Here is a 27,737-nt window from a genome sequence, read left to right as displayed (position 1 = left end):
TAAAGTTAGAACCAAGAGTTCAGCTCCGCAAAACTAAGTGTGTGTGTGTGTGTGTGTGTGTGTGTGTGTGTGTGTGTGTGTGTGAGAGAGAGAGAGAGAGAGAGAGAGAGAGAGAGAGAGAGAGAGAGAAGGGGAAAGGGAGAGGGATGAGTAGAAACAGGGTGTTTCCCATGAATACTTAGACCTTGCAGTGGGGAAATAGGTTTTGAGCGAGAAATTTCTCGGCCACAAAGCAGTCAGTTTACATGTGACTGTTTACTTACCAACTGCTTTGGGGCCCAGGCTGCGAGAGGTGCCAGAAGCTGAGAAGTAAGAGGTGTGGTTTCTTTCCTTAAGTTGCTTACACCGTGTCTGAGAATGCCAGGCTGACAGATAGCTTTAACAGGGCTGCTGCTGTCTGTGTTTAACAAAGAGGAGAGGCCTCAAGCAAACTGAACAGATACCAGTAATATACAGCCAGGACAACTGGCCCTATTTGTGTGTCCTGCCTGAAAATTGACCCTAGCATTACACTTAACACAATGTTTCCAGGCGTGTGAGTGTCTCTTGTTAGTATAGCCAAAAATTTCTGGGAGAATTTCTAACCTTGGAATGGCCAGAGAAGGCTCCCTGGAGGAGGCAGATTTGAGCTGAGGCCCTCCCTGGAGGGCCATGCTTTGAACTGACCCAAATCTGCTTGGTGGTTCAACAAAAGTCAGATTCTTCGGTTTTACTCTTAGTAGTTTCCAGCAGGTGGAGGTGGGTAGCAGTTAAATATCTTCCTGTCCCACAACTTTGCTGCCAAGTAGTATGTTCTGGGAAAAGAGTCTGGATGTGAATTGTGCCATGTGTGCAACATTTATTAGTAGGCAGGTGCCAAACTTCCCATTAAACCTGTTCCTGAAAGCTCGAGAAGCCTCTGCTCTCTGACTTTAGGTTCTCCAACGAGCCCCTTGCAGGAAGGATTCATCCGAGGCTGAGGCAGCCCTACTCTATGGTTGGGAGCAGACGCCCTGTTGAGTCTGATCAGGGGATAGTCTTAGGAAGTGAAGGGACATAGAACCAAAGGAGGGCTAGACTTAGGGCCATTTTCCCTGAAGCTCTGGGTGCTGGGCTTTTTTTTTTTTTTTTTTTTTTGAGGGATGACTTTTATTTTTATATTTGAAGAGAGAATGATGATTTAATTCGCAGGGCGTTTTAAATGATGGGTCAATAGTACTCCTCCAGGGACGCCCGGGTGGCTCAGTCAGTAAAGCATCCAACTCTTGACTTCGGGTCAGGTCATGATCTCTGGGTTTGTGAGCTTGAGCCTTGCATGGGGCTCTGTGCTGATGGTGCAGAGCCTGCTTGGGATTCTGTCTCCCTCTCTCTTTGTGCCTCCCCTGCTCATGCCCCCCCCCCCCCCCCGTTTTCAGGACTGAACTCACTATCCAAGTACTCTGAAGAGGGGGCCACTGGCTGAGGGACTGTTGTGCCTCATCCTTATGAAGAGTATTAGAGCCCGAGAAAATCTCTAACCCACCATATATATTGAACACCACTTCTTTCACTTATAAATTATTTATTTCTAACATTGCTTATGGTAATAGACTCTTAGGTGTGGCTTTAGATAACGATATTGGATATTATTTGAATTGCAACCATCTGGGACTGGATTTCCAATTAGAGCCCTTCACATGCCAACTCACTCCTTCTTTCCGTGTTCTAACGGAATTCAGAGAGAAGCAGCAGATCCTTCTAGCCTAGGCAGTGTGAACTGCGGCCTGGAGCTGAAACTCGGGCAGAGATGCGGGGAGGAAGGGAAATGCTCCCTTCTCTCAGTAGTTTCCTAGAAGTAGTGCCTGTCAGCATTCTTTAAAAGGTTATTGCCTTTTAAAATCATGACATCACAGTTGGTAAGTCTCTGTTAAAAGAAGTTAGAAGCAACTGCAGGGTGAGAGTGAGATCGAGATTGTGGGACTTGTGGGCGAAGATGTAAATAAAGGTGGGGGTGGGGGTTAGTTATTTCATCATTTGGCTCCCAGGTTTCATGAAAGCAAACCTCAAACCAAATTCTATCACGCAGACGTTTATTAGGCAAGCAGAAGAAATCAGTCCCAGAACCCTATGAAATCCTTTTGGAGCTTGTGGTACTGTGAAATTATATAGAGAGGGATTCCAAGCTATTTGTCACTAGAAGACCTTTCTAGTAAACTACTCACCCTTAATCATACAGTGAAATGCTTCTATCAGGTAATGTCCCTAATTAGAATCTTGCTATTTTAGAAGTCTGCTGAGTGTCACTTTGCTGACATTCAACATAATGGCTTTTAAAGTTAGCAAAAGGGAAGATTTCACATGTTCTGTAAGGACTTACTTTTTTCTCTCCCTCCTACAAGACTGGTCTTTTGTTACAACAACTGATACAGCCTTACACAAAGCAAGGCCTCAAAAAATTGTCCAAAGACTCAGAATTGTTTCTCTCCACGGAAATCTTTAGTAAAAGGCGAAAGATTTATTCGATCTGAAGAGAAACCAGAGTATGGCTTTGGGTTGTCAATCTTACTAGTCCACCAACCACAACTCCTAGTTCACTGATGGTGACTCATTATCCATCAGTACTACTTTCTACCCAAAGTTTGTACAAGAAATTCTGTAAGTATGCTTCTCATAGTTAGAAATATTGAGTTGGAAGAAATATTCTTTTAAATGTGAAAAGACTGTACTCTATGAAGGGTACTATGGGATGCAAATGAGAAGCCTGAGTCATCCACTTTGAGAGTGTGCAACTAACTTTGTAGTCACTGCTGCTCCTGGAGCCACCATTAGGGGGCGAAGCAGAAATCTGTCTATATGCTTTGTCCTGGTTCAACCACAGAAACTAGTTTTAGCCCTTTTGTATATTGGGACTTTGAGTATGGTTCCATTCCTTTCCTTTTCTATCCCCTAACCACCAACACAAGCAAGATACACAACCACAAGATACAGAACCCTCTTGCTGCTTCTTTCTAATCACACCCATCCTGTTCTCCCTGTCCCTAACCCATGGAACCAGTTACATTTTCCATCTCATAATTTTGTCATTTTGAGAATGTTATACAAATGGAATCATATAGTATGTAACCTTTTGAGACTGTTTTTTTTTTTCTTCCACACTCTAACATAACGTCCTTGAGATCCATCAAGTTATGTGTCTCAGTAGTTCATTGCTTTTCACTGCAGGGTGTTAGTCCATGATGCAGATGGACCACACACTGTTGAACCATTCCATTGTTGAAGGGCATTTTGGCTGTTTCCAGTTTGGGGCTATTATGAATACATCTAATGTGAGTATTTGTGTACAGGTTTTTGTGTGGACATAAGTTTTAATTTCTCAGGCATAAATATCTAGGAGCTTGATTCCTGGATTGTACGATACAGGTATGTTTACTTTTGTAGAGAGCAGCCCAAACTATTTTTCAGAATGGCTCTACCATTTTACACTCCCACTAGTAATACATGAGATACTTAGTTTTTTCTGCATACTTGCCAGCATCTGGTATTATTAAGACCCTAAATATTAGCTGTTGTGATAGCCGTGCAGTGATATCTCATGGTTTAATCTGCATTTCCCTAACAGTGATGTTGTACATCTTTTCATGTGCTTGTCATTTGTATATTCTCTTTGGTGAAATACTGTTCATGTGTTTTGCCAATTTTCCACCTGGATTGTTTATTTTATTTTTACTGTTGAGTTTAGAGAGTTCTTTATATAGTCTAGATACTAGTCCTTTGTCAGATTGGTGGTTTGTGAATATTTTTTTGGTCAGTAGCTTGACTTTTCATCCTCTTAGGGTCTTTCACAGAAGTCCAGTTTAGTAATTTTTTTTTTTTCTCTTGTGGATTGTGCTTTCGGTGTCATTTCTAAGAACTCTTGGCCTAGTTGTATGGCTCATAGATTTTTTATTTTTTCCCCAGATGTCTCATAATTTTGCATTTTACATTTAAATACATGATCCATTTTTAGTTAAAAAATTTTTTAATATCCTTAAGTAATATCTTCACCCAACGTGGGACTCGAACTTACAACACTGAGCTCAAGAGTCATATGCTCTACTGACTGAGCCAGCCAGGCACCCCAAATTAATTTTTATCTTTGCTTCGGTAGAGGCTTATATATTATTATGTTTTTTGCTTATGGATGTCTAGTTGCTACAGCACCATTAATTGAAAAGACTATTCTTCATTTCATTGAATTGTTTCTATACCTTTGTCAAAAATCAATTTGCCAGGGGTGCCTGGGTGGCTTGGTTGCTTGAGTGCCTGACTTCTGCTAAGGTCATGATCTCACAGTTCATGGATTCAAGCCCCGCATCAGGCTGTGCTAACAGCTCAGATCCTGGAGCCTGCTTCAGATTCTGTGTCTCCCTTTTTCTCTGCCGCTCCCCTGCTCGAACTCTGTCTCTCAACAATAAATAAATTAAAAAAAATCAATTGGCCAGACTAGTATGGCTGTATTTCTGGGTTCTCCTGTTCCATTGATCTGTGTGTCTTTCCACTGATGCCACATTCTCTAAGATTACTGGTAAGTCTTGAAATCAGGTAATCTTTCTAATTTTATTCTCTTTCAAGATTGTTTTAGCTCATTTAGTTCCTTTGCCTTCCCATATACATTTTAGAATAAGCTTTTCTATGTCTACAAAACATTTCGCTAGGATTTCAATAGGAATTTTGTTAAAATGTTAGATCAATTTTGGGAACACTTACGTCTTTACTACGTTGACTCTTCGAGCCCTTGAGGGTAGCGTATTATTCTATATACCTCTTTTGATTTATTTGTGTTTGTAGTTTTTAGCATACAAATTTTATACATGTTTTGTTAGATTTATACCTATAATTTATACCTATAAAATTCCTTTTTTTTAACACTTAAAATTGTTTTTAATTTTATTTTAAATTTAAACTCTACATTTGGGGTTTGAACTCAAAATCCCAAGATCAAGAGTTGCATGTTCTTTTTTTTTTTTTTTTAATATGAAATTTATTGTCAAATTGGTTTCCATACAACATCTAGTGCTCATCCCAACAGGTGCCCTCCTCAATGCCTATCACCTACCCCCCCCCTCATGAGTTGCATGTTCTACCAACTGAGCCAGTGAGACAGCCCTAAGTGTTTAAATTTTGAGCAATTATAAATGGTCTTATAGTTTTAATTTCAACTTCTATGTTAATTGCTAGTATATAGAAGTATAATTCACTTTTATATTTTGATCTTATATCCTATGACTTTTCTGAACTCATTTATTATAGGAGGTGTTTTTGTTTTCTCCCTTTTTTGATTTGTCAAGGTTTTCTACTTGGACAACCAAATGAGGATAACTTTATTTCTTAACTTTCAATCTGTATAACTTTTATTTTCTTATTGTACTGGCTAGGACTCCCAGTATTATGTTTAGTAAGAGTGATGAGAGTCTACATCCTTGTCTTTTTCTTATTCTTAACCATTCAGGCTTCACCAATAAGTTTGATGTTTCTGTATATTTTTTGTAGATATTCTTTATCAAGTTGAGGAAGTTCCTCTCTATTCCTAGTTTTCTGAGAATTTTTATGAAAGAGCATTGAATTTTGTCAGATATGTTTTTCTGTGTCAGTTGATATGATCATGGGATTTTGTTTCTTTAGAATATGTTAATATGGTGGGTTACTTTGATTGATTTTTCGATATTAAATCAGCCTTCTATCCCTGGATAAACCCACTTGGTTGTAGTGTATAATTTTTTTATACGTTGCTGGAGTTCATTGGTTAATGTTCTGTTTAGAATTTTTGTGTCTATATTCATGAGGGATATTGGACTGTAGTTTCTCTCTTTTGGTACTGTTGGATTTTGAGCAATTATATATAGTCTTGTATTTTTAACTTCAGATTTCATGTGTTTATTGTGAGACTTGCAAAATGTGTTAGTGTTTCCCTCTTAAAAAGAACATCTTTAGATGTCTAATAGAATTCTTCAGTGAAACCACTTGGGACTAGAAATTTCTTTTTAGGGAGTTTTTAAATTATGAATTTAATTTTTTTGGTAGTTGAAATGATATATTTTGTATTGGGTGAGTTTTGGTAGTTCGTGCTTTTCAAGGAATTATTCTATTTTATCTAAGCTGTCAAATGTATATGGAGTTGTTCATAATATCCCTTATTAGCCTCAGTTTCTGTGGAGCTTGGTGATATCCTGTTTCATTCCTGATATCTGTAATTTAGGCTGTCTTCTCTTATTCTTTCTCCATTTGCTAGAGATTTGTGAACTTGATTTTTACAAAGAACTAGCTTTTCATTCCGTTGATTTTTCTGTTTCCTTGATTTCTGCTCTTATCTATGGTTCCTTCTTCCTGCTTACTCTGAGTTTATTTTGCTCATTTGTTAGTTTCTTGAGGTGGTAGCTTAGAGTTTTGAGACTTTTACTCTTTTTTTTTTTTTTTTAATTTTAACATTTATTTATTATTGAGAGAGGCCGAGCATGGGGCAGGGGGAGGGCTATTTAGAATGGGTTATTTAAAAGTATGTTGCTTAATTTCTAGGTGTTTGGAGATTTTCCTGTTATCTTTCTGGTACTGATTTCTGGTTTGATTCCATTGTGGTCAGAAAATACACTGTGTATGATGAAATTCTTTTAAATTTGTTGATTTGTATTATGGCCCAGGATATAGTCTATTTTAGTGAATGTTCCATGGATCTTTAAAAAGAATGTGTGTTCTGATGCTGTTGGATGGAATGTTCTATAAATGTCGATTAGATCCTGTTGGTTGGTGGTAAGTTTTCCTGTATCCTTGGTTTTTTTCTGTCCAGCAGTTTTATCAACTGTTGAGAGAGAGGGGTGTTGAAGTCTTCAGCTGTAATGGTGGATTTGTCTTTCCTTTTCTGTCATTTCTTCATGGATTTGAAAGCTCTGTTATTTGGTACAGACACATTTAGGGTTGTTATGTCTTCTTGTCAGATTTACCCTTTTATCATTATTGAATGATCCTTTTGAGCCTGGTGATTTTCTTTCACCAAAGTCGTCTTGATCTGATATTAATATAGTGACTGCTGCTTTCTTTTGTATGGTGCATCCTTTTCTGTCCTTTACTTTCAGCCTACCTGTATTTGAAAGGAATTTTTATAATTTATTTTTCAGTTTATTTTGAGAGAGACCACGAGCTGGGGGGAGGGGCAGAGAGAGAGAGAGAGAGGGAAGGAGGGAGAAAGGGAGAGAGAATCCCAAGCAGGCTCTGCAGGGTCAGTGCAGAGCCGGATGTGGGGCTCAAACCCAAGAGAGTATGAGACACAACCTGAGGGGAAATCAAGAGGTGGATGCTCAACCGACTGAGCCTCCCAGGCGACCCTAATGTGAGTTTTTATAGACAGCATAGATTTGGATCATTTCCTAAAAATTCATTCTGCCATTTTCTTTTCATTTTTTAAAAAAAATTTTAACACTTATTCATTTTTTCAGAGGCAGAGAGAGACAGAGTATGGGGGGAGGGGCAGAGAGAGGGAGACACAGAATCAGAAGCAGGCTCAGAGCCCGTTGCGGGACTCGAACTCAAGACTGTGAGATCATGACCTGAGCCAAAGTTGGACGCTCAACAGACTGAGCCACCCAGGCACCCCTGCCATTTTCTTTTAATTGGTATATTTAATTTGATTTGGGTTCATTCAGCATCTGTAGGTTTATGCCTTTTATCAAATTTGTGTGGTTTGTAGCCATTATTTTAATTTTTTTTTTCAGCCTTACATTTTTTTCCTTTCCTTCCAGGATTGCAATGACATGAAAGTTACATCTTTTATAATTGTACCACAGGACTCTGAGGTTCTGTTTATTTTCTAAGCCTATTCTGTTTCTCAGATTGTATAATTTCTATTGACCTATCTTTAGGTTCAGTGATTCTTTTCCTATGTCATCTGCTCTATGAAGCCCATCTGTGGGTTATATTATTTTGTTTATGTCATTCCTCAAATCCTGAGTTTCCTAGCCAGGCTGCTTTCTTCTTTTCATCTTTCAGAGTCGTCTTATGTTTGTTTTATAGTTATATCCAGAGTTTTTAGCCATCCTTAATGGGAGGATTAGGGAGACATGGGTTTATTATACAAGGGTGTGATACAAGATACATGTGAACATCACATGGAAGAAGTACATAGGCGGGATCTGTGGAAGGGGTGTGGGGCTTCCATGCCCTTTCCAGGAGCGCCCTCTCCCAGCACCTCCGTGCATTCACCAACCCAGAAGCTCTGTGAACCCTGGTACTTGTGGAACTTTGATGGAGGCTTCCTCACCTAAGCATGAACATTCATTTGACTTCCAGCCTGCCTCCCCTCTCTGGAGAGGGGGTGGGGCTGAAAATTCCAAGCTTCTAATCATGGCTTAGTCTTTCTGGTGAGCAGCCCTCATCTGGGAGGCCACCAAGAGTCACCTTATTACAACAAAAGGTGTTCCTCCCAACCAGAAAATTCCAAGGGAATTAGGAGCTCTGTGTCAGGAACTAGGGTCAAAGACCAAGTATTAGAACAAAAAATGTTCCTATGCTCTTATTACAAGAAATTACAAGGGTTTTAGGAGCTCTGTGCCAGGCACTGGGAGCAGAGACCAGTATATGTAATTTCTCTTTCACAGGGAGGTGTCTCTTTGAGAGCTTGGGCAGCTAATGGGCAAAGGGGACAGATAGAAAAGGTGTGTGGGAGAACCCTTCATATATTCTGCCACTTCCCTGGTCTTTCATGCAGTGTGTAAAATTCAAGGAAAAAAATGGTATCTGGGATGATGAAGACTTGCCCTCCTGTACCCCCTGGAAAGATGACAAAAATGTTTTTCTTTTTTATCACTCATATCTTTCTTTTAAAAAATGTTTTAATGTTTATTTTTTGAGAGAGAGATAGAGACAGGGACAGAGCACAAGTGGGGAGGGGCAGAGAGAGAGAGGGAGACATAGAATCTGAAGCAGGCTCCGGGCTCTGAGCTGTCCGCACCGAGCCCAGTGAGGGGCTCAAACCCATGAAATGCGAGATCATGACCTGAGCCGAAGTTGGATGCTTCACTGACTGAGCCATCCAGGTGCCTCTATCCCTCATATCTTTCTTAATTGACCTTCTTCCCTGAAGACTTGACATTTGGGGATTCCACCTGGAGTTCTAGTTTGCTAGTTTTTGCCCACTGCAGGGATGTTGTGTATTAACTAGTTTTCTTGTATGTATGCAAACTTCCTAAGCAGAAAGCAAATTCTCCGAGTGGGAGGGCCATGTTAGGGGCCAAGGCCCTCAAAGGTTGGCGGACCATTTTTTTCTTCTATGTTACTGTGATTCCTGTTGTATTTTTGGTATTCAGGAGAAGAGATGCTAATAGAATGCATGATTTATTAGAGTTTGTAGCTGGGAAATCATATGTTAATAATTGGCTGTCCAGCCATCCTGTTCTATTACTTTTTTGTCATGATCCCTAACTTATTTATCAGCCTTATTACTCATTTACAACTCATTTCTCCATATACTTGGTAGAAAATATAGTGTTTTTCCAGTTTGAGAGTTGTGGAGAAAGGAATATAATTTTTATAAAGCCTTGACTTCATACTAGAATGTACTATTTGTTCTTAAAAATTTGATTCTTTTTGTTAGCTCCAGGAAGAAAAGGAGAAATATAGAGTAGACAAGGCAGAGACAGAATCTTTACATGTTTGATCAAGTATATGCATAAGTCCTGAATACTCTGGAACAACTTCTAGGAAGTAGGTAGGTAGAGGGGTAGTCAGAGAATGTTACTGAGTTTAGGTTGTTAGTTGGGTTGAAGAGATTCGAAGAATTTAAGTGTTCTTGATTTAGTTAAGTCATCTTGAGAGGCTTTTTCTTCTGCAGAACATCCGTCTGCCCCCATTATGCCCTGGATGGATTGTGAGGCTTAGATCATGAAGGCCAGTTAAGAGACTGGGAATGACACACAGTAGAACCATTGTAGTTTACGCCAGCCCTGTCGATGGATCCCTATCCTGTGAGTATCTTCTTTACCTGTGGAGGCCGGTAAAGACATTTAAGCAGAGACTTTATTATTTACAGAATAAAAAATTTGGTAGGGAAAACATTTTATCTTTGAGGAAATGTTGGTTGGGGGAAGAGTGTCTCTGGAAATTGTGGGCAGTAAAATAATTTTGTTCAAATTGTTTTAGAAATAGCAAAGCATCTGTTGAAAGAGAAAACTATTCCAATAATTGCTAAGTGAATCATTAGCCTGAGTTCATTCAGAGAGCAGTGCTTCTTCTGTGCAGAGTTCCTACATATTAGTCCTTTTTTTTTTCTTCTTCTTTTTCTTTCTCCTTTGGAAATTTATAGGCCATTAAGGTGAGCTTGTTGCTTTTGAACGTGCAGGGAAACATTTCTGGATTCAGGTATCTTATAAAGGTTTTCCTTGTTCAGAGGTGACTTGCTCAGTGTGATTAGGAATTGGGTCTTGAGGTAAATAATATGAACATAATGCTATGTAGGAAATAGATACACAAAAGTGTCTAATGTTTCTGTTATATTTCTTTTTTTGGTGAAATGCTGGATATGAGGGTAAGGAAAATAGTAATATACAGTATATTCAGCTCTCTGTTGTTTTCTCTGAGAAAAAGAGAGTTATGGTAATGAAAAATACAGATTGGTAAGTAAGGTAGATCATTTTCTATTTGGTTTTGAAATATATAAACAGATGCACTTGTGAATGTGCAACACTCATTGCCTTCATTATCCAGTTCTAGAACCCCTTGGACCGGCTAGGCTAGTGTTTTGCTCCATTTCATTTTCCTGCAATAAGTAGACTTATTTTGGAATAGTTTTCTTTAAAGTGAATATTCTCTGCAAATTGGTGCAGCCGCTCTGGAAAACAGTGTGGAGTTTCCTCAAAAAATTAAAAACCGATCTACCCTATGACCCAGCAATAGCACTGCTAGGAATTTACCCCAGGGATACAGGAGTGCTGATGCATAGGGGCACTTGTACCCCAATGTTTATAGCAGCACTTTCAACAATAGCCAAATTACGGAAAGAGCCTAGGTGTCCATCAACTGATAAATGGATAAAGAAATTATGGTTTATATACACAATGGAATACTACTTGGCAATGAGAATGAAATATGGCCTTTTGTAGCAACATGGATGGAACTGGAGGGTGTTATGCCAAGTGAAATAAGTCAGGCAGAGAAAGACAGATACCGTATGTTTTCACTCTTATGTGGATCCTGAGAAACTCAAGACCTTGGGGGAGGGGAAGGAAGAAAAAAAGGGAGGGAGCCAAAGCATAAGAGACTCTTAAAAACTGAGAATAACCTGAGGGTTGATGGGGGGTGGGAGGGACAGGAAAGTGGGTGATGGGCATTGAGGAGGGCTCCTGTTGGGATGAGCACTGGGTGTTGTATGGAAACCAATTTGACAATAAATTTCATATTAAAATAAATAAATAAAGTGAATATTCTCGTAGTGGCTTCTGTTACACAAGTAGAACTGGATTGCAGTCAGGAGAAAAATCCCTTCCAAAGTATGTTGATCAAGGTTCTGTTCCACAGAACAGAATCCACCCTGGTCTGCTTAAGCAGAAAGGAATGTATTGCAGGGATTTAAGGAGATTTTAGAACAGTCAAAAGGACTGCAGGGACAGGCACGAAGTGAACTTCCAGGAGCAATTTCCAGAGCAAAACTGTGGCTGCTGCACAGGTCCCAGCCTGAGTGGACAGTGCAGCGAGTGTGCTAACCAAAACTGCCAACCCTCTGGATGGACTGACTGAACCCTGGAGTGTCCACTGATGGTGCTGCGGAAAAACAAGGGCCTCTGCCACTATACTTTCAGAAGAGTCTCCCAGCCTGCACATCTTTATGCTCTTATCAGAGTCATTGTGTATTTGTTCATCAGAAGCTGGGGCACATGTAGACATGCTAGCTGCAGGGAATTCTGGGAAATGTAAGGTAATGTAAGGTTGTTGTTGTTGTTGTTGTTGTTTTTTGCCTTCTGACCTCTAATGTATAGGAAGTCATGCTAGAAAAAGGTTGGAAGAGTCGGCCATACAGAGCCGACATTTTATTTTGAGAAGAAGGTAGGATGGTCCCTTTCCCCTGGCATTCCAGATCTTGCAGCTTTTCTGAATGTTCATGTTTCCCTTTGGTTAACCATGGATTCACTTCTCTTCAGTCCAGTTTCTAGAACCTTTCTGCCTTCCTTTCTTTTTAGTGGGTTTGTGGGGTCTTGAGCATGTCAACTCTCTCAGATTTGGCCTGTGAGTATCTCTATCTGTTTCAGGATATGCAGCCTGAAAACTCTTGAATTTGTGTTTCTGGGACTATCAGACTAAAATAGTTTATTGTTTATCTATACTTAACAAATACATGCATAGCACAAAAACATACACGGTACTAGTCACTCTGTGGGAATCTCCATCCATCCTCCCTTCAGGGCTCCAGAGAAGCATGGAAATGAATGTCAGATTTAACTCTGAGTCAAGTAGTTGAACATTCTAGCTGAAGATTCTGGAGATGGATGGTGGTTACAGTTGTGTAACAGTGTAAATGTACTTAATGCCACTGAGCTGTGCACTTACAATTTACCATCTTAACTATTTTTATGTTATAGGTATTTACCGCATGAAATATGGGCCTTGTGGTCTAGTACCTAGGGCTTTAAAATCAGCCTTTGTCATGTATTTGCTCTTGGACCTGGGACATAGGATATGTAGCCTCTCTGAGGATGGTTGACTTATCTTGCTATGGGCAGAATCCTACGACATAGTAAATATACTGTAGTAGTTTCTACCCAATCTGGGGAAGAGGGCAGGCTGGTGGACTTTCTGGAACAGAGCAGGTGGACTGTGTGGAGGCCTGGATTGGTTATTGGGGGGGTGATGGGAGATCAACCCCTCGCCAGAATGGTGGGTGCTCAGTCAGCAGTCTATAGACACTCTATTAGTAGTGTCTCTTTCCCTTGGTCTGGAAAGTAGCTTTTTTTTTTTTTTTTAATTTTAATGTTTATTTTTGAGAGAGAGTGATAGAATGAGAGTGAGAGAGGGGCAGAGAGAGGGGGAGACACAGAACCTGAAATGGGCTCCAGGCTCTGAGCTGTCAGCACAGAGCCCCATGTGGGGCTTAAACTCACGAGCCATGAGGTCATGACCTGACCCAAAGTTGGCTGCTTAATGTACTGAGCCACCCAGGCACCCCTACTTTTTTTTTTTTTTTTTTTTTTTACTCTCTTAAGGGCATCTTAGACATCATGCTAGTTTAGCCTTTCGTTTTAGACGTAGAAGGCTCAGATCCAGAGAGCCTAGTGACTTACCCAGGTTTGTGCAGGAGTAGAAATGAACATAGGCTGATTTTTAGGGATGCCTGGGTGGCTCAGTTAAGTGTCTGACTTCAGCTCAGGTCATGATCTCACGGTCCATGAGTTTGAGCCCCGCGTCGGGCTCTGTGCTGACAGCTTGGAGCCTGGAGCCTGCTTCGGATTCTGTGTCTCCCTCTCTCTCTCTCTGCCCCTCCCCTGCTCATGCTCTGTCTCTCTCTGTCTCAAAAATAAATAAAAACATTAAACAAATTTAAAAAAAAAGAACTTAGGCTGATTTTACTCCCCCACCATTAAAATTTTTTTTTTAACGTTTATTTATCTTTGAGAGAGAGAGACAGAGCGTGAGAGGGGTAGGGACAGAGAGAGAGGGAGACACAGAATCTGAAGCAGGCTCCAGGCTCCCAGCTGTCAGCACAGAGCCCAATGTGGGGCTCGAACTCACAAGCTGTGAGATCATGACCTGAGCCGAAGTCAGACGCTCAACCGACTGAGCCACCCAGTCACCCCTCCCCCATCATTTTTAAGGCTTGCCAAATGTTGGGCATACCTGATGCAAATTTGGTTAAGTCAAGGTTACTTTCAAGAACTTGCCATTTTTCTCCCTAGAGAGAAAATACATGAATTGACTATAATAAAAAGTGCTCCAATAAGTTATGTTATAATAAAGGTGCTGGAATTCAGATATGAATGATAGGGACACAATGAGGTCCACCTGGAAGAAGGAAGAAGACCTCACACTTGAGCCAACATCTTTGTGGTTATGGTGGTATTAAGGAGGTACCCTCTCGGAGGCAGTTTGGTTAGTAGGGTGCATGTATGTGCGCGCGTGCGTGTGTGTGTGTGTGTGTGTGTGTGTGTGTGTCTGTCTGTCTGTCTGGGTGGATTAGGGAAGTCCAGGTAGAGTCAGCACAAGTAGGAACATCTTGGAAAAGGACTTCATCTTTGGTAACAGATAGGTCTGTGTTTGAAATCCAGCTCTCCCCTCTACTCATTATGGGCAAATAATTTGTCTATTCAAAAAACTTGAAGGGTTGTTATGAGGTTGTTAGAAAACACATACCCAGAATGGTAGTGATTTACATGAGAAGGAAAGGTCTTATTTATACAAGTGTATGTGTTCGAATTACATCACTGTGACCTCTCTTGTTTTACAGTGGATTTTCAGTGTCTTGATTGCGGGGTGTCAGTGTTGGTGATGTGAGTTCCCCAAGGGTGAGGAATACACAGGTTTTCCCACAGGGCCTAGGATAGGACTCTGCTCTCTGGATGGGGAAAGAAGCAATTAAGAATACCAGGCCCAGGCCCTTTCTTTTGTGAAGAATAGGAAAGACTGTTTCACCAGGAAGTTGGAGTCACTATTTAAGAGATGCCTAGAACTGTCATGTGCTTTTAGGTTTCTCGGTTTTGCCTGGTTGCAGATTGAAAGTATCAGAATGAGTAACTGTGCATGCTAACTTACTTAGTTTAAAACATGTTGAATTAAGGTGCTCAGAGTTTCTGACAGTGAGCGGGATGATGGTTGTTCTGTTGGCAAATATTAGCTTTAGTGTGTCCCTGCCTGGGAATTGTATGGGGTGGGGTGCACTGTTAAGGATCCTCTGGGGTGACGACCATTCAGGTGGAAGAAGGCATAATAAGTGATATAGATCTTTGCTACTCAAAATATGGTCCCTGGGCCAGCAGATATCATCACCTGGGAGCTTGTTAGAAATAGAGAATCCCAGGCCCCATCCCAGAGGTGATGCTGGGCCAGAATCTGCATGTTAGCAGGATGTGTAGATGATTTGTGTGCACACTGAACTTGGGAAGCACGGATCTAGAAGATTGGATGTAGATTACTGTTCCTTGGAGTTTAGTCTCCCCTTTCTCTGTGGAGGAGCCTTCCTGGTTCTGTCTGACTTGAATTGATCCCTAGTTTATGTCTGGCTCACTTAGAGACCTGAAGAAGAGTGTTTTAATTGACTAAGAACTGCAGGGTCAAGAAAGGAAGTGGAGGAAGGAACAGAATATGAAAAAAATTGTTCTTAATTTGAGGCTTTAACATTTGCCTTGAAACGTGTGATTGAACTCAGTATCTGTAAAGTTTTTGCTTATAAAGCAGGTGAGTCAACATTTTTCTTACCCAAATCATCAACCACTAGTTATTGGCCATCTTGTTCCATTCATTGGCTCAACTTTTCTGTCCGATTATTTCCTTAGGATAGACATGATTTCCTATAGGTAAATATGTTAAATGGAGAAGGATAGACATGAGAGAAATGTTTTTATTTCCTTTAAATGGATATTTTCTGGGCGCCTGGGTGGCGCAGTCGTTAAGCGTCCGACTTCAGCCAGGTCACGATCTCGCGGTCCGTGAGTTCGAGCCCCGCGTCCGGCTCTGGGCTGATGGCTCAGAGCCTGGAGCCTGTTTCTGATTCTGTGTCTCCCTCTCTCTCTGCCCCTCCCCGGTTCATGCTCTGTCTCTCTCTGTCCCAAAAATAAATAAACGTTGAAAAAAAAAATTAAAAAAAAAAAAATAAATGGATATTTTCTGCAAAAGAATTAATGATGAAAGACCCTAACTTTTGTTGATGGGGTTTTACTAGCACAGGGTTTTCAGTAGGCCTGGGCCTTCCATTGGAACACCAAGGTCTTTTTGGTTTCTTACATTTTATGAGATACCATTTTTCCCCCTAGAAAGTTAAAGTTGGAGAAGCTTTGAAGCATTGGTAAGCCTGGGGTTCTGATTTTAAAGTGTTATTCTTAGTGTTTAAGAACACTCTTTATAATAAAAAAAGGTAGGATATTGGAATATTTTTGAGGGGGGAATTAAAAAAATTCAACCTTGACTTTTAGTGTCTCTTTGCCTGTATCCTTGTTACAAAAGCGGCACTTTCCCAGCATGGCATCATCACGTGACCTTTGAGCTTGTTTGCATTCATTCATTTAATTGACTCATCTGGAATTTTTGAGATGAGGAAATGAGCTTTGGTTCAGGGATTGAGAGCCAAGGTAAAGGTTTTGAGTTCTCTGCTCTGCTGCTGCCTGGCCATGTGGCACGTGCACATCTTGGACCCTGTCATCATCTCTGAATGGAAAGAATTGGACGAGACCCATAATTTTTATGGGGATGGGGGCTCTACGAGCAGGTTGTCTATGGATCAGGATCTTGAGTGTGAGGAACGTGTTTTATTTGATGATGTACAATACTGTATTCATTTGGAAAATGGAAAAACTTTTTTTTTTTTTTTTTTAAAACAAGTGGCACATTGTAAAGCACGATACAGTCTTGCTGGTTAACATAGGATGAGAAGTACATGGGACTAACAGTTGGTGGCAAGTAGCAGTTTTTATTGAGTGCAGCATGCCAGGTACTGTTTTAAACTTTCGGTATGCATATGTTCTCATTTAAACTTCACAAACCCCTGGAAGATCAGTACTGTTATCACATGAGCAGATAGGTCAGAAAGGTATAAAGTATCTCACTCAGAGTCATCACAAACAGTATATGGGTAGATCTGGGATCTAAACCAAAACAAGCTTATAACCTTGGCTACGAGGTTTGCTACCTCTGTATTCATAGTCTGATATGAATCAAGATAAATTTTATCTATGCTTTACCTTCTGGAAAAAGAATTTTTAAATGTGTAACTGGTATGAAATTACTCTTCAATCCTTAGGTATAAAAAAAAATCATGTATTTTCCTCCAAATCCAATTAAAGTTCCATTTGCAGAGACTGGTGAGTTGTTCCATATCAATAGTCACTCAGGGATTCCTTCCCCACCCATACAGTTGGGCTAGAAAATCCTGAGGATCTCAAATCCCCGCTTCATCATTGAGATGCTCATTGGCCAAGCGTGCATTGCCCATTTTAGAATGGCCAATCACTGTTTGTTCCCTCCATATTTGAATCAGCTGCCATGGTCTCCCTAGGGCTCCCAAGGCCAAACCAGGTTTTTGGATGTTAGTCCCCAGCTATTCATACGTAGTCTTACCCAGAAGTTTTCACCTGCTTCTGCCAGGGAGCTGCATGGATACTGTTCCTGGTGCATGTCTAGATATGGGGTGATAATAGACACCTACACACAGGGTGTTAATGGACACAGAGCTTCCTGAAGGGAAGTATATCTTTCATTCTTTCATCCTTATCCAATGGAGAATTGGTTAATTTCATTCTCCTGCCCAAATTGACAGCAAGACTTAACACGATTGACCTTAAGCAATTTTATTAGCAGCCAATTTGCATTTCTCTCGTTTGCGTGGCTAACCTGAGATAGTGCAAGCAATGAACTGATATTATCTATGTGACACCGGGTACATGAATTGAATTCTTTAAGCCTCTGTTTCATCTTTTATGAAATGGGAATAATAATGGTTTTTGTTCCACAGAGGGTCCTGGGGGATCAGCTCTGAAAAGACACTGATTCAGAGAAGGGCAGTGAGACCAGCCAAGCTGGAGGGAAGGGTACAAGCTGGTGGTGTTGTGGCAGTGCTGGGGCTGGGAATGCGCGCATGTCATTTGGAGTTTGGACTCTCGTCCTTCTTTCTGGTTGTTTTATTAACTGGAGTTTGTGTTCTGCCTAAGATGTACCAAAATCCCTCGGATAATCTCCTGTTTTGCTCTCTTTAGGACCCAAATGACTTTGAGTGGAGCTTCTGGATGGAATGGGGAAAACAGCAGCTGGTGCGGTTTCTGCTGGGCCACATGGCTGTGTCTCAGGTGGCCGGTGTACTTGCAAGGAAGGTATGATTATGTGCAGCATTTCCTCTTATGCCTGTTTCTTTGCCTTTTGAGAGGAAAGAGTCCTGAACTGGGAATCAGGAGATGTGGATATTGGCCTTGGGAGTCTGGAAAAGATGAGAAAGAATTGCTAATGATCAATAAGACATTTATGGTAAAGATCTCATACATTCTTATCCTGCATTTGCTTCCTCCAGGTTATTTTTAAAACCATTGAATATGAAGGTTTTAGAATAAAACTAAGATCATACCTGATCAAATGATCGTATTGAAAAAACACCGATTAGGGGCGCCTGGGTGGCTTGGTCGGTTAAGCGTCCGACTTTGGCTCAGGTCATGATCTCACGGGCCGTGAGTTCGAGCCCCGCGTTGGGCTCTGTGCTGACAGCTCAGAGCCTGGAGCCTGTTTCAGATTCTGTGTCTCCCTCTCTCTCTGCCCCTCGCCTGTTCATGCTCTGTCTCTCTCTGTCTCAAAAATAAATAAACATTTAAAAAAATTTTTTTAAAAAGAAAAATCACCGATTGTTGAGGACAATGTATAAGTTCAGGAGAAAGTAGTGAATGATATCACTAAATGGGAATCATTTCAATGTGGAATACTTTATGCCACGGTAGCTGTTGTAGATCAGAATTCCAGCAGTATTTTTTTATTCTTGCCCTGGCTTGGAGTGGAGAACAAGGGCTACTTCAAAGGGGATGTTTGAGAAGTGCTTTCACAGGAGGGAGGATTGAAAGCCTCTTGATGGGTTTAGCTCCCAAGGGATCTCAGACGCTGCCTGGAGGATCTTTCTGTCGCTGAGGGGCCAGGCTTTTGTCCAGCGTCTTCTGATACACGCTTCTTGACTCTGTAGATTCCCCAAGTGAAAAAAAATGAATCTGTGCTTGGAAATCTACATAGTAAAGATGACCCGACCAAAAACTGACTTGGAAGTCAGCCCACAGGAAACGTTTGATTCTTAGAGGTTCATGGGGGTGAAGAGACAGAAGAAGCAGGAGCCTCTGGGCACGACAGACCACAGTGTGAGGCTAAGGAAAACAGGGTGTCGTGTGGTTACAAACGTGTACTGGACATGGGCTATTTTTTAGCTCTTTCTTGAAAATCGGTGCTTTTTAGGATCGTGTCTCATCCTGGAAGATAGGAAATTCCAACGACACGTTAACTTTGTTTTATTTATTTATTTATTTATTTATTTATTTATTTATTTATTTATTTATTAAAAAAAATTTTTTTTTTTAACGTTTATTTATTTTTGAGACAGAGACAGAGCATGAACGGGGGAGGGTCAGAGAGAGGGAGACACAGAATCTGAAACAGGCTCCAGGCTCTGAGCCATCAGCCCAGAGCCTGATGCGGGGCTCGAACTCACGGACCGCAAGATCGTGACCTGAGCTGAAGTCGGCCGCTTAACCAACTGAGGCCACCCAGGCGCCCCACATTAACTTTGTTTTAAATGTGATACTGATTACTTTTTTGTACCCAAGTGGTTCCCGTCTTCTAAAATGGCAAAAACTTCACTGTTATATGCTGCCAGATCTTCATACATTGAAACATTTCATAGAGCTTTCTGAGCAGACCCAATAGTAAATAATAATTTTTTGGGTGTCCCTAAGCTAGTAGCGATTTTAGGTACCTAAGCCCTCATTAATGGGTTTCTTTTCTTCCACAAATTTCTGTTTGGTCTTTTTTTTTTTTTTTTTTTTTAAGACTTCAAGTTTTCTAGAGATTTAACATTTTTGTGTCTAACTAAAATTTCTCTGCCCACAGACAGATGACTTATTGCCCCAGGTCTCAGTTTTCCCATCTGTGAAATGAATAGCTTACTACCTGTCACTGTTACTTGTGTGAGGGAAAGACGAAGGATGTCGAGGACGATCTGTGAGATGTGTCCACTCTTGCTACTGCTGCCATGGTTGTGGGTGAACTGCAGTGCAGGAGAGGAGTACGAGATGACGATGATGTGTCGGGTCTTTGGCTTTCTCACTGATTAGGTTTATAACTTTAGGAAAGCTTTTCACGGCAGGACTTTAATTCGTCATTTTGTGTAAGGTAGGGGTGGTAAGAGAGCATTATTATTTTTTTAACCCCCTTAAAAATGAGGAGCTTCATTTGTCATAAATGTCATTAAGAAGTAAGGGTGTAACATGGAGAAAACAGGACAAAGAGAAAGCACAAAAGAAATGGCAGATAAATAGATCAGTAGTCACAATCAATATAAATGGACCCAGTCCCCACCCATACCCCCCAGAAAGAGGTTGCCGGACTGGATAAAAGAAAAACAAATAATGGCTCAGTTGGTTAAGCGTCCGTCCGGGTCTTGATCTCTGTTCAGGTCATGATCTCACAGTTTGTGAGTTCGAGCCCTGCATCCAGTTCTGTGCTGATGGCTCGGAGCCTGCTTGGGATTGTCTGTCCTTCTCTCTGTCCCTACCCCGCTTGTGTGTTCTCTCTCTCTCTCTCTCTCTCTCTCCCTCCCTCCCTCTCTCCCCCTCCCTCCCTCCCTCTCCCTCTCCCTCTCTCTCAAAATAAATACACTTAAAAAAGAAAAACAGAAGTAAGGGAAAATAAAGAAATAGAGTCCTGAGATGTGCTTCTTAGCAAGATGTACTTAAAATGGAAGGACATGGAAAGTTTGGTAGGTAAACGGATGGGAAAAGACATTCCAAGCAAACCTAAGACTCCCCTGTCCACCCATATACTGGTGTGGTTTTATTAATAACCGGCAAAGAGCATTATTAGTGACAGAGGATTATTGTTTAATGATACAGAGTTAATTCCATTAGGAGGGTGTTACAATTCTAATTTTGTCTGCTTTAGGAGATGTAAAGCAAAAGTTGATCAGTACCATAAAGATAGAAAAGTTTATGGGGCACTTGGGTGGCTCAGTCAGTTAAGTGTCCAGCTCTTGATTTTGGCTCAGTTCATGATCTCATGGTTCCTGAGTTCATGTTGGGCTCCTTGATGACAGCACAGAGCCTGCTTGGGTCTTGCTGTCTTCCCCCCCCCCCAAAAAAAAAAAAAACCTTGAAAAAGTTTGATTATAGGGAGAGGTTTTAACATAATTTCATGACTAATATATCATTTAGAAAAACAAGGAAAATATAATTAATGAGCTTGATATAAGAATATATGTAAATTATTATATCTAACAACTGGAGAATTCACAGAATATTTATAAAATTTAATGACATATAGACCATACATTTCAACACCTTTCAAAGTATTTTCAACAAAATGTCAAAGTATCTGTTCTATATAGGTTACTCTCTTTAATCCCGGTGCAATTGAGTTTGGAAACTGGTAACACGAGATGACCTAAAAACTCTAACTCATTTAGAAATTAAAGAAAACATACTTTTAAATAACTTGTAGGTCAAAAAGAGATCATCATACTAGAAGTTAGAAAATAGTTAGAAATAAATGAAAAATGCTACATGTATCAAAACTTGTAGGGTGTGGCTAGCATGGTATTTAATTGGAAACCATAATCCTACACATTCCTATTAAGAAGAAAGGCTGAAAATAATGAGCAAAGTACATACAGTTTAAGAAGTTAAAGAACAGAAAAAGGAAGGAAGAAAACAACAAAAATAAAAGTAGAAATTAATGGTAAGATTGGTCAAGGAAAAAGGAAGTGCACAAATAACCGATATTAAGTATGGAAAAGCTGATGAAAAAATAGAGTAAGAGGATATGTATTTTGCACAACTTTACACCAAAAATCTTGAAAACTTTGGCAAAGCAGACAAATTGCTGGAAATATAACTTACCGAAACTGACTCATGAAGAAATAGACCAAATAGTTACTAAAACCATGAAAAGAAATTTAATCACTAGTCAAATCTATTTAAGAAAATACTAGTAATCAGGGCGCCTGGGTGGCTCAGTTGGTTAAGCGTCCAACTTTGGCTCAGGTCATGATCTCATAGTCTGTGAGTTTGAGCCCCGCGTCGGGCTCTGTGCTGATAGCTCAGAGCTTGGAGCCTGCTTCAGATTCTGTGTCTCCCTCTCTCTCTGCCCCTCCCCCACTCATGCTCTGTCAAAAATAAATTAAAAAAATTAAAAAAAATTAAAAAAACACTAGTAATAAACCAATTCTGCCAAACATCCAGACACAAATGACTTAAATCTTAACCAGGCTTTTTCAGAAAAGAGAAAAGGAGGAAATGTATATTTAATGAAGATAGTATAAGATTGGTACCAAAATCAAAGGATATGCCTTACCAGAAAGTATGACATACAAAGATATAATAATTAGGACATTGTTGTATTGGTACCAGGATAGACAAATAGACCAATGGAACAGAATAGAGTTTAGAAAATACCTATGCATAGATGGAAACTTGATTTATGACAGAATTGGCATTTCATATCTATGTGGAAAAGATGAACTGTTCAGGAGTGCCTGGGTGGGTCAGTTGGTTAAGCGTCTGACTTCAGCTCAGGTCATGATCTCACGGTTTGTGGGTTTGAGCCCCGTGTAGGGCTCTGTGCTGACAGCCCAGAATCTGGAGCCTGCTTTGGATTCTGTGTCTCCCTATCTCTCTACCCTTCCCCCACTTGTGCTCTGTCGCTCAAAAGTAAATAAATGTTTTAAAAAAAATTTAAAAAAAGATTATTAAAAAAGATGAACTGTTCAGTATTGTTTAGCTATATTAAAAGAAATGAACACTTAACTCATATGACACCTAATCCTTTTCAAGGTAGATTAAGGATTTAAAAAGAAAAAAGCATATAACTTTTACAAAGTGTGATCTAGACTATCTGTTGATATTAGGGTTGAGAAAGATTTCTTAAGACCCAAAAAATACAAAATTGTAAAGGAAAACAATTGATAAGCTTAACTACATTAAAATAAGAACTTCTCAATGTATAATTATGTGTAATCCTCAGTGTATAATTAGTGTACATCTTTGGATGTAGCCAAAGACACAACGAAGAAAGTGAAAGGGCAAGTCACTAATAGAGTTGTTTGCAACCTGACAGAGGATTAGTATTTGGAATATATAAAGAAATTTCCTAAGAAAAAGACAAATCACCCAATAGAAAAAAATGGCACAAATGTGAAAAGGAATTTGCAGAAGAAGAAGCATAAATGACCAGTAAACTTAGAACACCTGTTCAACTTTTTTTAGTAATCAAACTATATCATTTCCTACTTTCCAGCGTAGCAAAGACAAAACAAAAATCCTGATTGTAACAAATAACAGCTACCTGAACTCATACAGAAAGGTTGTGCGTATGTATTGGTACAGCTTCTTTGTAATATATTACTTCAAAGAGATGCATAGCCCAAGGCTACTAGTGCTACTTCTGACATAGTCTCTGGAGAAACTCTTTTGCCAGTCAGGGGGCAAGTCAGGCCATTCATTGCAGTGATTGATGTTTGTAATGAAGAACCAGAAGGAATCCAGGTGTCTGTTATGGGGAAATGGAGGAATTATAGTGAACGTATTCCATGGAAAGGACTGAATCATAGCTAGAATTGTCAACATGGATGAATTTTTGGATCACAACATTGAGCTAGTAATAAGGCTAGTTGCAGAGGAATCCATCAGATAAGATCCCATGTTTATAAAGCTCAGAATTGTGCAAACTAAATGATACATTCACATATATGCTTACAAAGATGAGATTACTGTTAAAATTCGGGATAGTGGTTATGTCTGGTTGGGGTGGGAAGTGGATAGAATTGGGGGGAATGCAGGCCCACCCCTTTTTTCCCCTTTGACAGTTTATGACTTGTTTTAATTGAGGTATAATTGACATATGCCCAGGACCCTCTAAAGCACTGATGTAGCCTTGTCTTATCTTAAGCTGATGGTGGGTATGCCAGTGCTATTTCATTATTCTTTATACCTTACAAATCTTATAAACGTTCCTTTCTCTGTGTTTGATTTTTGATATACTGTAACTGGACATGTGGAAGAGTGAAGTGGGGCAGAAGGAGAGCTGAGGGTGCCTTGGGCACACTGAGTGTTTCATCTCCTGCCCTCCCTGTGACTCTTTCATATGCACGGAGACTGACGTGGCCATGTCGGATTGGTCTCCTTTGCCTCTCTTACTCTTGCTATTTCTTGTTTGCTTTCTACAGATCAGTGTTTTCTGTAGCTTGTTTTCATTGTCACTACCCCTGTTCCTCCAGAGTCTTTTTACATAAAACTTTTCCCGACTGTGACTTTCTTACTGTGAAATTTTAATACCACAGATATACTGTCCGTTTTATGTACTATATGCATGCCTGTGCTTTGTGCCTAAAGAGTGATGTTTTCTTGTCTTCAAGAACCAACTCCCCTCCCCCCCCCCCCCCCCCCCCCCCCCCCCCCCCAGGAGATCTAGCCCCTTGGAGAATTTAAGATGTAGATTAACTTTAGGAATGCTCTTGACTGGATGCTCCTCCCTCTTTCCAGACTCCCTCCATTTTTAGTTCCCATTTGCATGGACCACCGTCAGAAATCTACCTAGGTTAGGATATAGATGTTCTTCCGTTTAATTTGCTTGTTACTTTGAGTTGAGACTCTTTTTATCTTAGGCAGTTTTCAGAGTAGTTGTGGGAAGGACTTGGGTAAATCCCAGCTTTGCTGCTTTCAAGCCACACGTGTTAAGTGAGTTAGTCGATAACTTTGAGCCTGTTCATTTGTGCAATAGGGATGGTGCTGCTTGCTTCTTGGGGTGGTGGTGAGGGTCTGATGTTTTTCAAGGTTATGCTTGTATAAGATAAAAGCCAAGTACATGGTGGCTGCTGCTGTGGTCTGCTGGTATTTGCTGTGTGCTGTGACTGGTCTGTGTGTGCTCCCGGGAGCAGTCACCTCTAGGGTGTTCAAGGGAGGAAACAACTGTCTTGAGATTCTAAAGCCCCTGAGGGCAGAGGCTGCCTATTCAGCCATACCTATACTCTGCCCATGGATGTCTTTCTCTGACCCTCTTTCAAGCTTGGGTTGTTGGGGGAAAGGATAGAGAGCCACAGCTCTTCCCCCTGGGAAGTTGGGTGAGAACAAGAGGGGACCAAACACTGATCTTGATTGTGGACCTGATGTACTGGTGGGTTGGGATCCTGGGAGGAGGAGTGGGCACCTGTGCCTGGGGGTGTGAGGGAAGACCTCCCAGGAGGTGCTCATGAGCTGCAGTTTGAAGGAAGTGGAAGGGTTTGCTTCTTTTGGCTTCTGGCATTTCATTACCAGGCCCAGGGGGACAGGTGGACTTTACATCCTCAGAGCACATCATATGCAAAGTCAGGAGGCGGTGTTCCTTGCAAGTGTGCACTGAGTCATCTGTGTGTGTGTCTCTCCCATCCCCTCCTCTCAACCACAGGCTTGCTTTGTGCGACAGCCAGTGGGCAGGGTTCTGCTTGTGGCTGGGGCACAGTGCTCTCTTTGTCTGAGTCTGCTTGGCCCTGATGTATAAGTATGAACCACAGCTTTGGCCCCATTAGCTTTGTGCTTTCACCACCTGGACCGAGTGTTCCAGATGGTCGATGTTTTGGGGACTTACGGTGGAAGATTTGGGCTATACTTGTCTTTATTCCCCTGTTTCCAGAGGCGCCATGAGCTATGGACAGACAGCACCTGCACAGATGGCATGTTAGTATGTCTGCAGTTCTCCCTGGCCCAACCTCTAAGCCTTCAAGGATGCTTCCCATCTCCAACTACTATCTCATCTCATCTCATCTCATCTCTTCCTTTGGTGGCCCAGCTCCTCCCAGAGAGAGGCAGATGAGGTTCAACAGTGTGATTTCTTTTTTTCTCTTCTGTTCCCTTCTCTTCCCTTCTCTTCTCTTCCCTTCTCTTCTCCAGGACAAGTCCTAAAACTTTCCACTGAGCTCCTTGGACAAGGTTAAATGCCTTTTCTCTGGGCAGGGCTTTCTCTCTGGGTTTTGGCGAGACTGGACCAAGGGCCGGTACCCTGGGAGGGGAGGCTGAGTAATGGCTCTGAGCTTTGGCTGTGGGTTTGTTATGATTGGATTGTGTGTTGGGTGGGTCAGACAGTTGCCTCCTTTCCTGAACACCCCTGTGGCCTTGCTACCACCTGAGACATTGTGTTCTCTGCCCTCAGAGCTAAAAATATCCCTGTGTGAACCTTTTGAGAAGGCTGGCCTGGTGTGGGGGCTGAGGGTGGCTGCTGTTGCTAACCACAGAGCGACGTTTTCACTGTACCTCTGACTGGCAGAACCCACATCATTAGCACCGGGCCCTGACCAGCTGAGCTCATCAGCCACAGGACTGAAAAGTGTGGTTCCGTGGCATTGGCTGAAGTGAGGAAACTAACCTCTGGAAGGCTGTGGTCAACAGTGTTCTCTGCCAGCATTTTATTGAAACCACACACCTAATAGGAATCTCTTGTGCTAACCAGACTCTTCTTCCTCCATCAGTGCGTATCTAAGGAGGGATGGAATTGGCTTTGTTTGGGCCCACTGGCCTTTGCTCCCAGGAGAAGCAGCTAGAATGTGGTTGTTGGGACTCTGGGATGGTTTTGGGTTTTCCCTCTTTGTTTGGGGATAGATGTGTGTGTGTGTGTGTGTGTGTGTGTGTGTATGTATGTATATATACACACATACATATACACATGTATATATATCCCTCCCCAAAATATATAACTATATTTTTTAGTAGCAGCTGCAATTGATGATGTAGTATGTAATAAATTATGGCATACATAAGGATTATTGATTGACTTATTTCTCAAACAATTGCCCCCACTGAGTGGTTTCTGGGCAGATGTACAAAAAGAATTCATAGACAGCAAAATCTGGTGTAGTTGCCAACAGTTGTCCTCACCAAGGCTTTACCCTTTTGCTCTTCCCGATGGAGGTAAGCTAATGAGGGAACCATGCAGGCACATCCTTTTATCATTCGGTGCCTGCAGCACAGAACAAGCTGAAGTGGGAGAAAAGTAAGGATGTTGTAAGAGGGGGCATTGCCAACCAGCTCTTCTTGTGGCTGGGTCTTGACTCCCAGTGAAGAAGATTTGAAGAAAAGGAGGGTGAGTACATAGTTTTTCCTCAGGGGTGGTGATTTCAGCCTTGGAAACACACCAGTTTAGGGTTAGTCTCTCTGAACCCCCCCCTCCCCCCGCAGTGGGTGGGGTGATGGGTAACAGATTCTATCACAGATGTCTGCTTTCATAGCTTGGTGCCTGTGCCCTATCGGTTGTAAACTATTTGAGATTTCCCCCAGCACAGGTAGAGTTGTAAGAGACCCCTGTGATGGAAAACAGGCAGTAGGCAGGGAGATGTCAGGTGACTCCCTCCGTTCCATCTGCACTGGCAAAGCAGCCTTTGTTTATAAGGGGTTAAGCAGTAAGTAGGGACCTTGGAAAACAGCAGATTTTCATGTTAGTGGACTAAACAGCCCCAAATTTTGGTGCTAACTTCTTGTTACTTGTTAGTCATAACTACTAGGTTAAGTCCAAAGACTTGGGGAAGCATATCCATCGACCACATCTACCCACCCAACTGTTCCACCATTCATTCATTTATCCCGCATTTATGGAGTGCTTGCTATATGCTAGGCACCATGTTAGATTCTGGGCTTATATTACTGTAATTTGAACAAGGCAGGATATTAGCCTGTGAAGGGGGACTATCAAGCAGAGAGTCCGTAATGGGCCGTCTTGAGAAATAGTTCAGCATAGACACAGGGAGCAGTGGGAGCAGAGGGCAGGTGGCCGACCTACTTCAGTCTGGGGCAGGAAGCACTGTGTCCCATGAGGAAGGCTACTGCATTCTCAGTTTGCTGTTTTGTCAACTGTCACAGAAATGT

At 41.3% G+C, this 27,737-nt stretch overlaps 1 protein-coding gene and 1 non-coding gene across 3 annotated transcripts in view; one reads left to right on the top strand and one right to left on the bottom strand.

Annotated features, from left to right (window-relative positions):
• Positions 1 to 27,737, top strand: part of HHAT (hedgehog acyltransferase) — a 306,476-nt gene that overhangs the window by 35,496 nt on the left and 243,243 nt on the right. For both annotated transcript variants that reach the window (XM_043568904.1, XM_043568905.1), the window contains exon 4: positions 17,871 to 17,984. In XM_043568904.1, the coding sequence (XP_043424839.1) occupies positions 17,871 to 17,984 (114 nt within the window). The remainder of the gene's footprint in view (positions 1 to 17,870; positions 17,985 to 27,737) is intronic.
• Positions 2,386 to 2,502, bottom strand: LOC122476662. The gene has a single exon (XR_006295576.1). It is a non-coding gene; the product is annotated as a U5 spliceosomal RNA (small nuclear RNA).

This window comes from Prionailurus bengalensis, chromosome E4 (assembly GCF_016509475.1).
Source record: "Prionailurus bengalensis isolate Pbe53 chromosome E4, Fcat_Pben_1.1_paternal_pri, whole genome shotgun sequence".
Classification (NCBI taxonomy): domain Eukaryota; kingdom Metazoa; phylum Chordata; class Mammalia; order Carnivora; family Felidae; genus Prionailurus; species Prionailurus bengalensis.
This window is presented reverse-complemented; position numbering and strand designations above follow the sequence as displayed.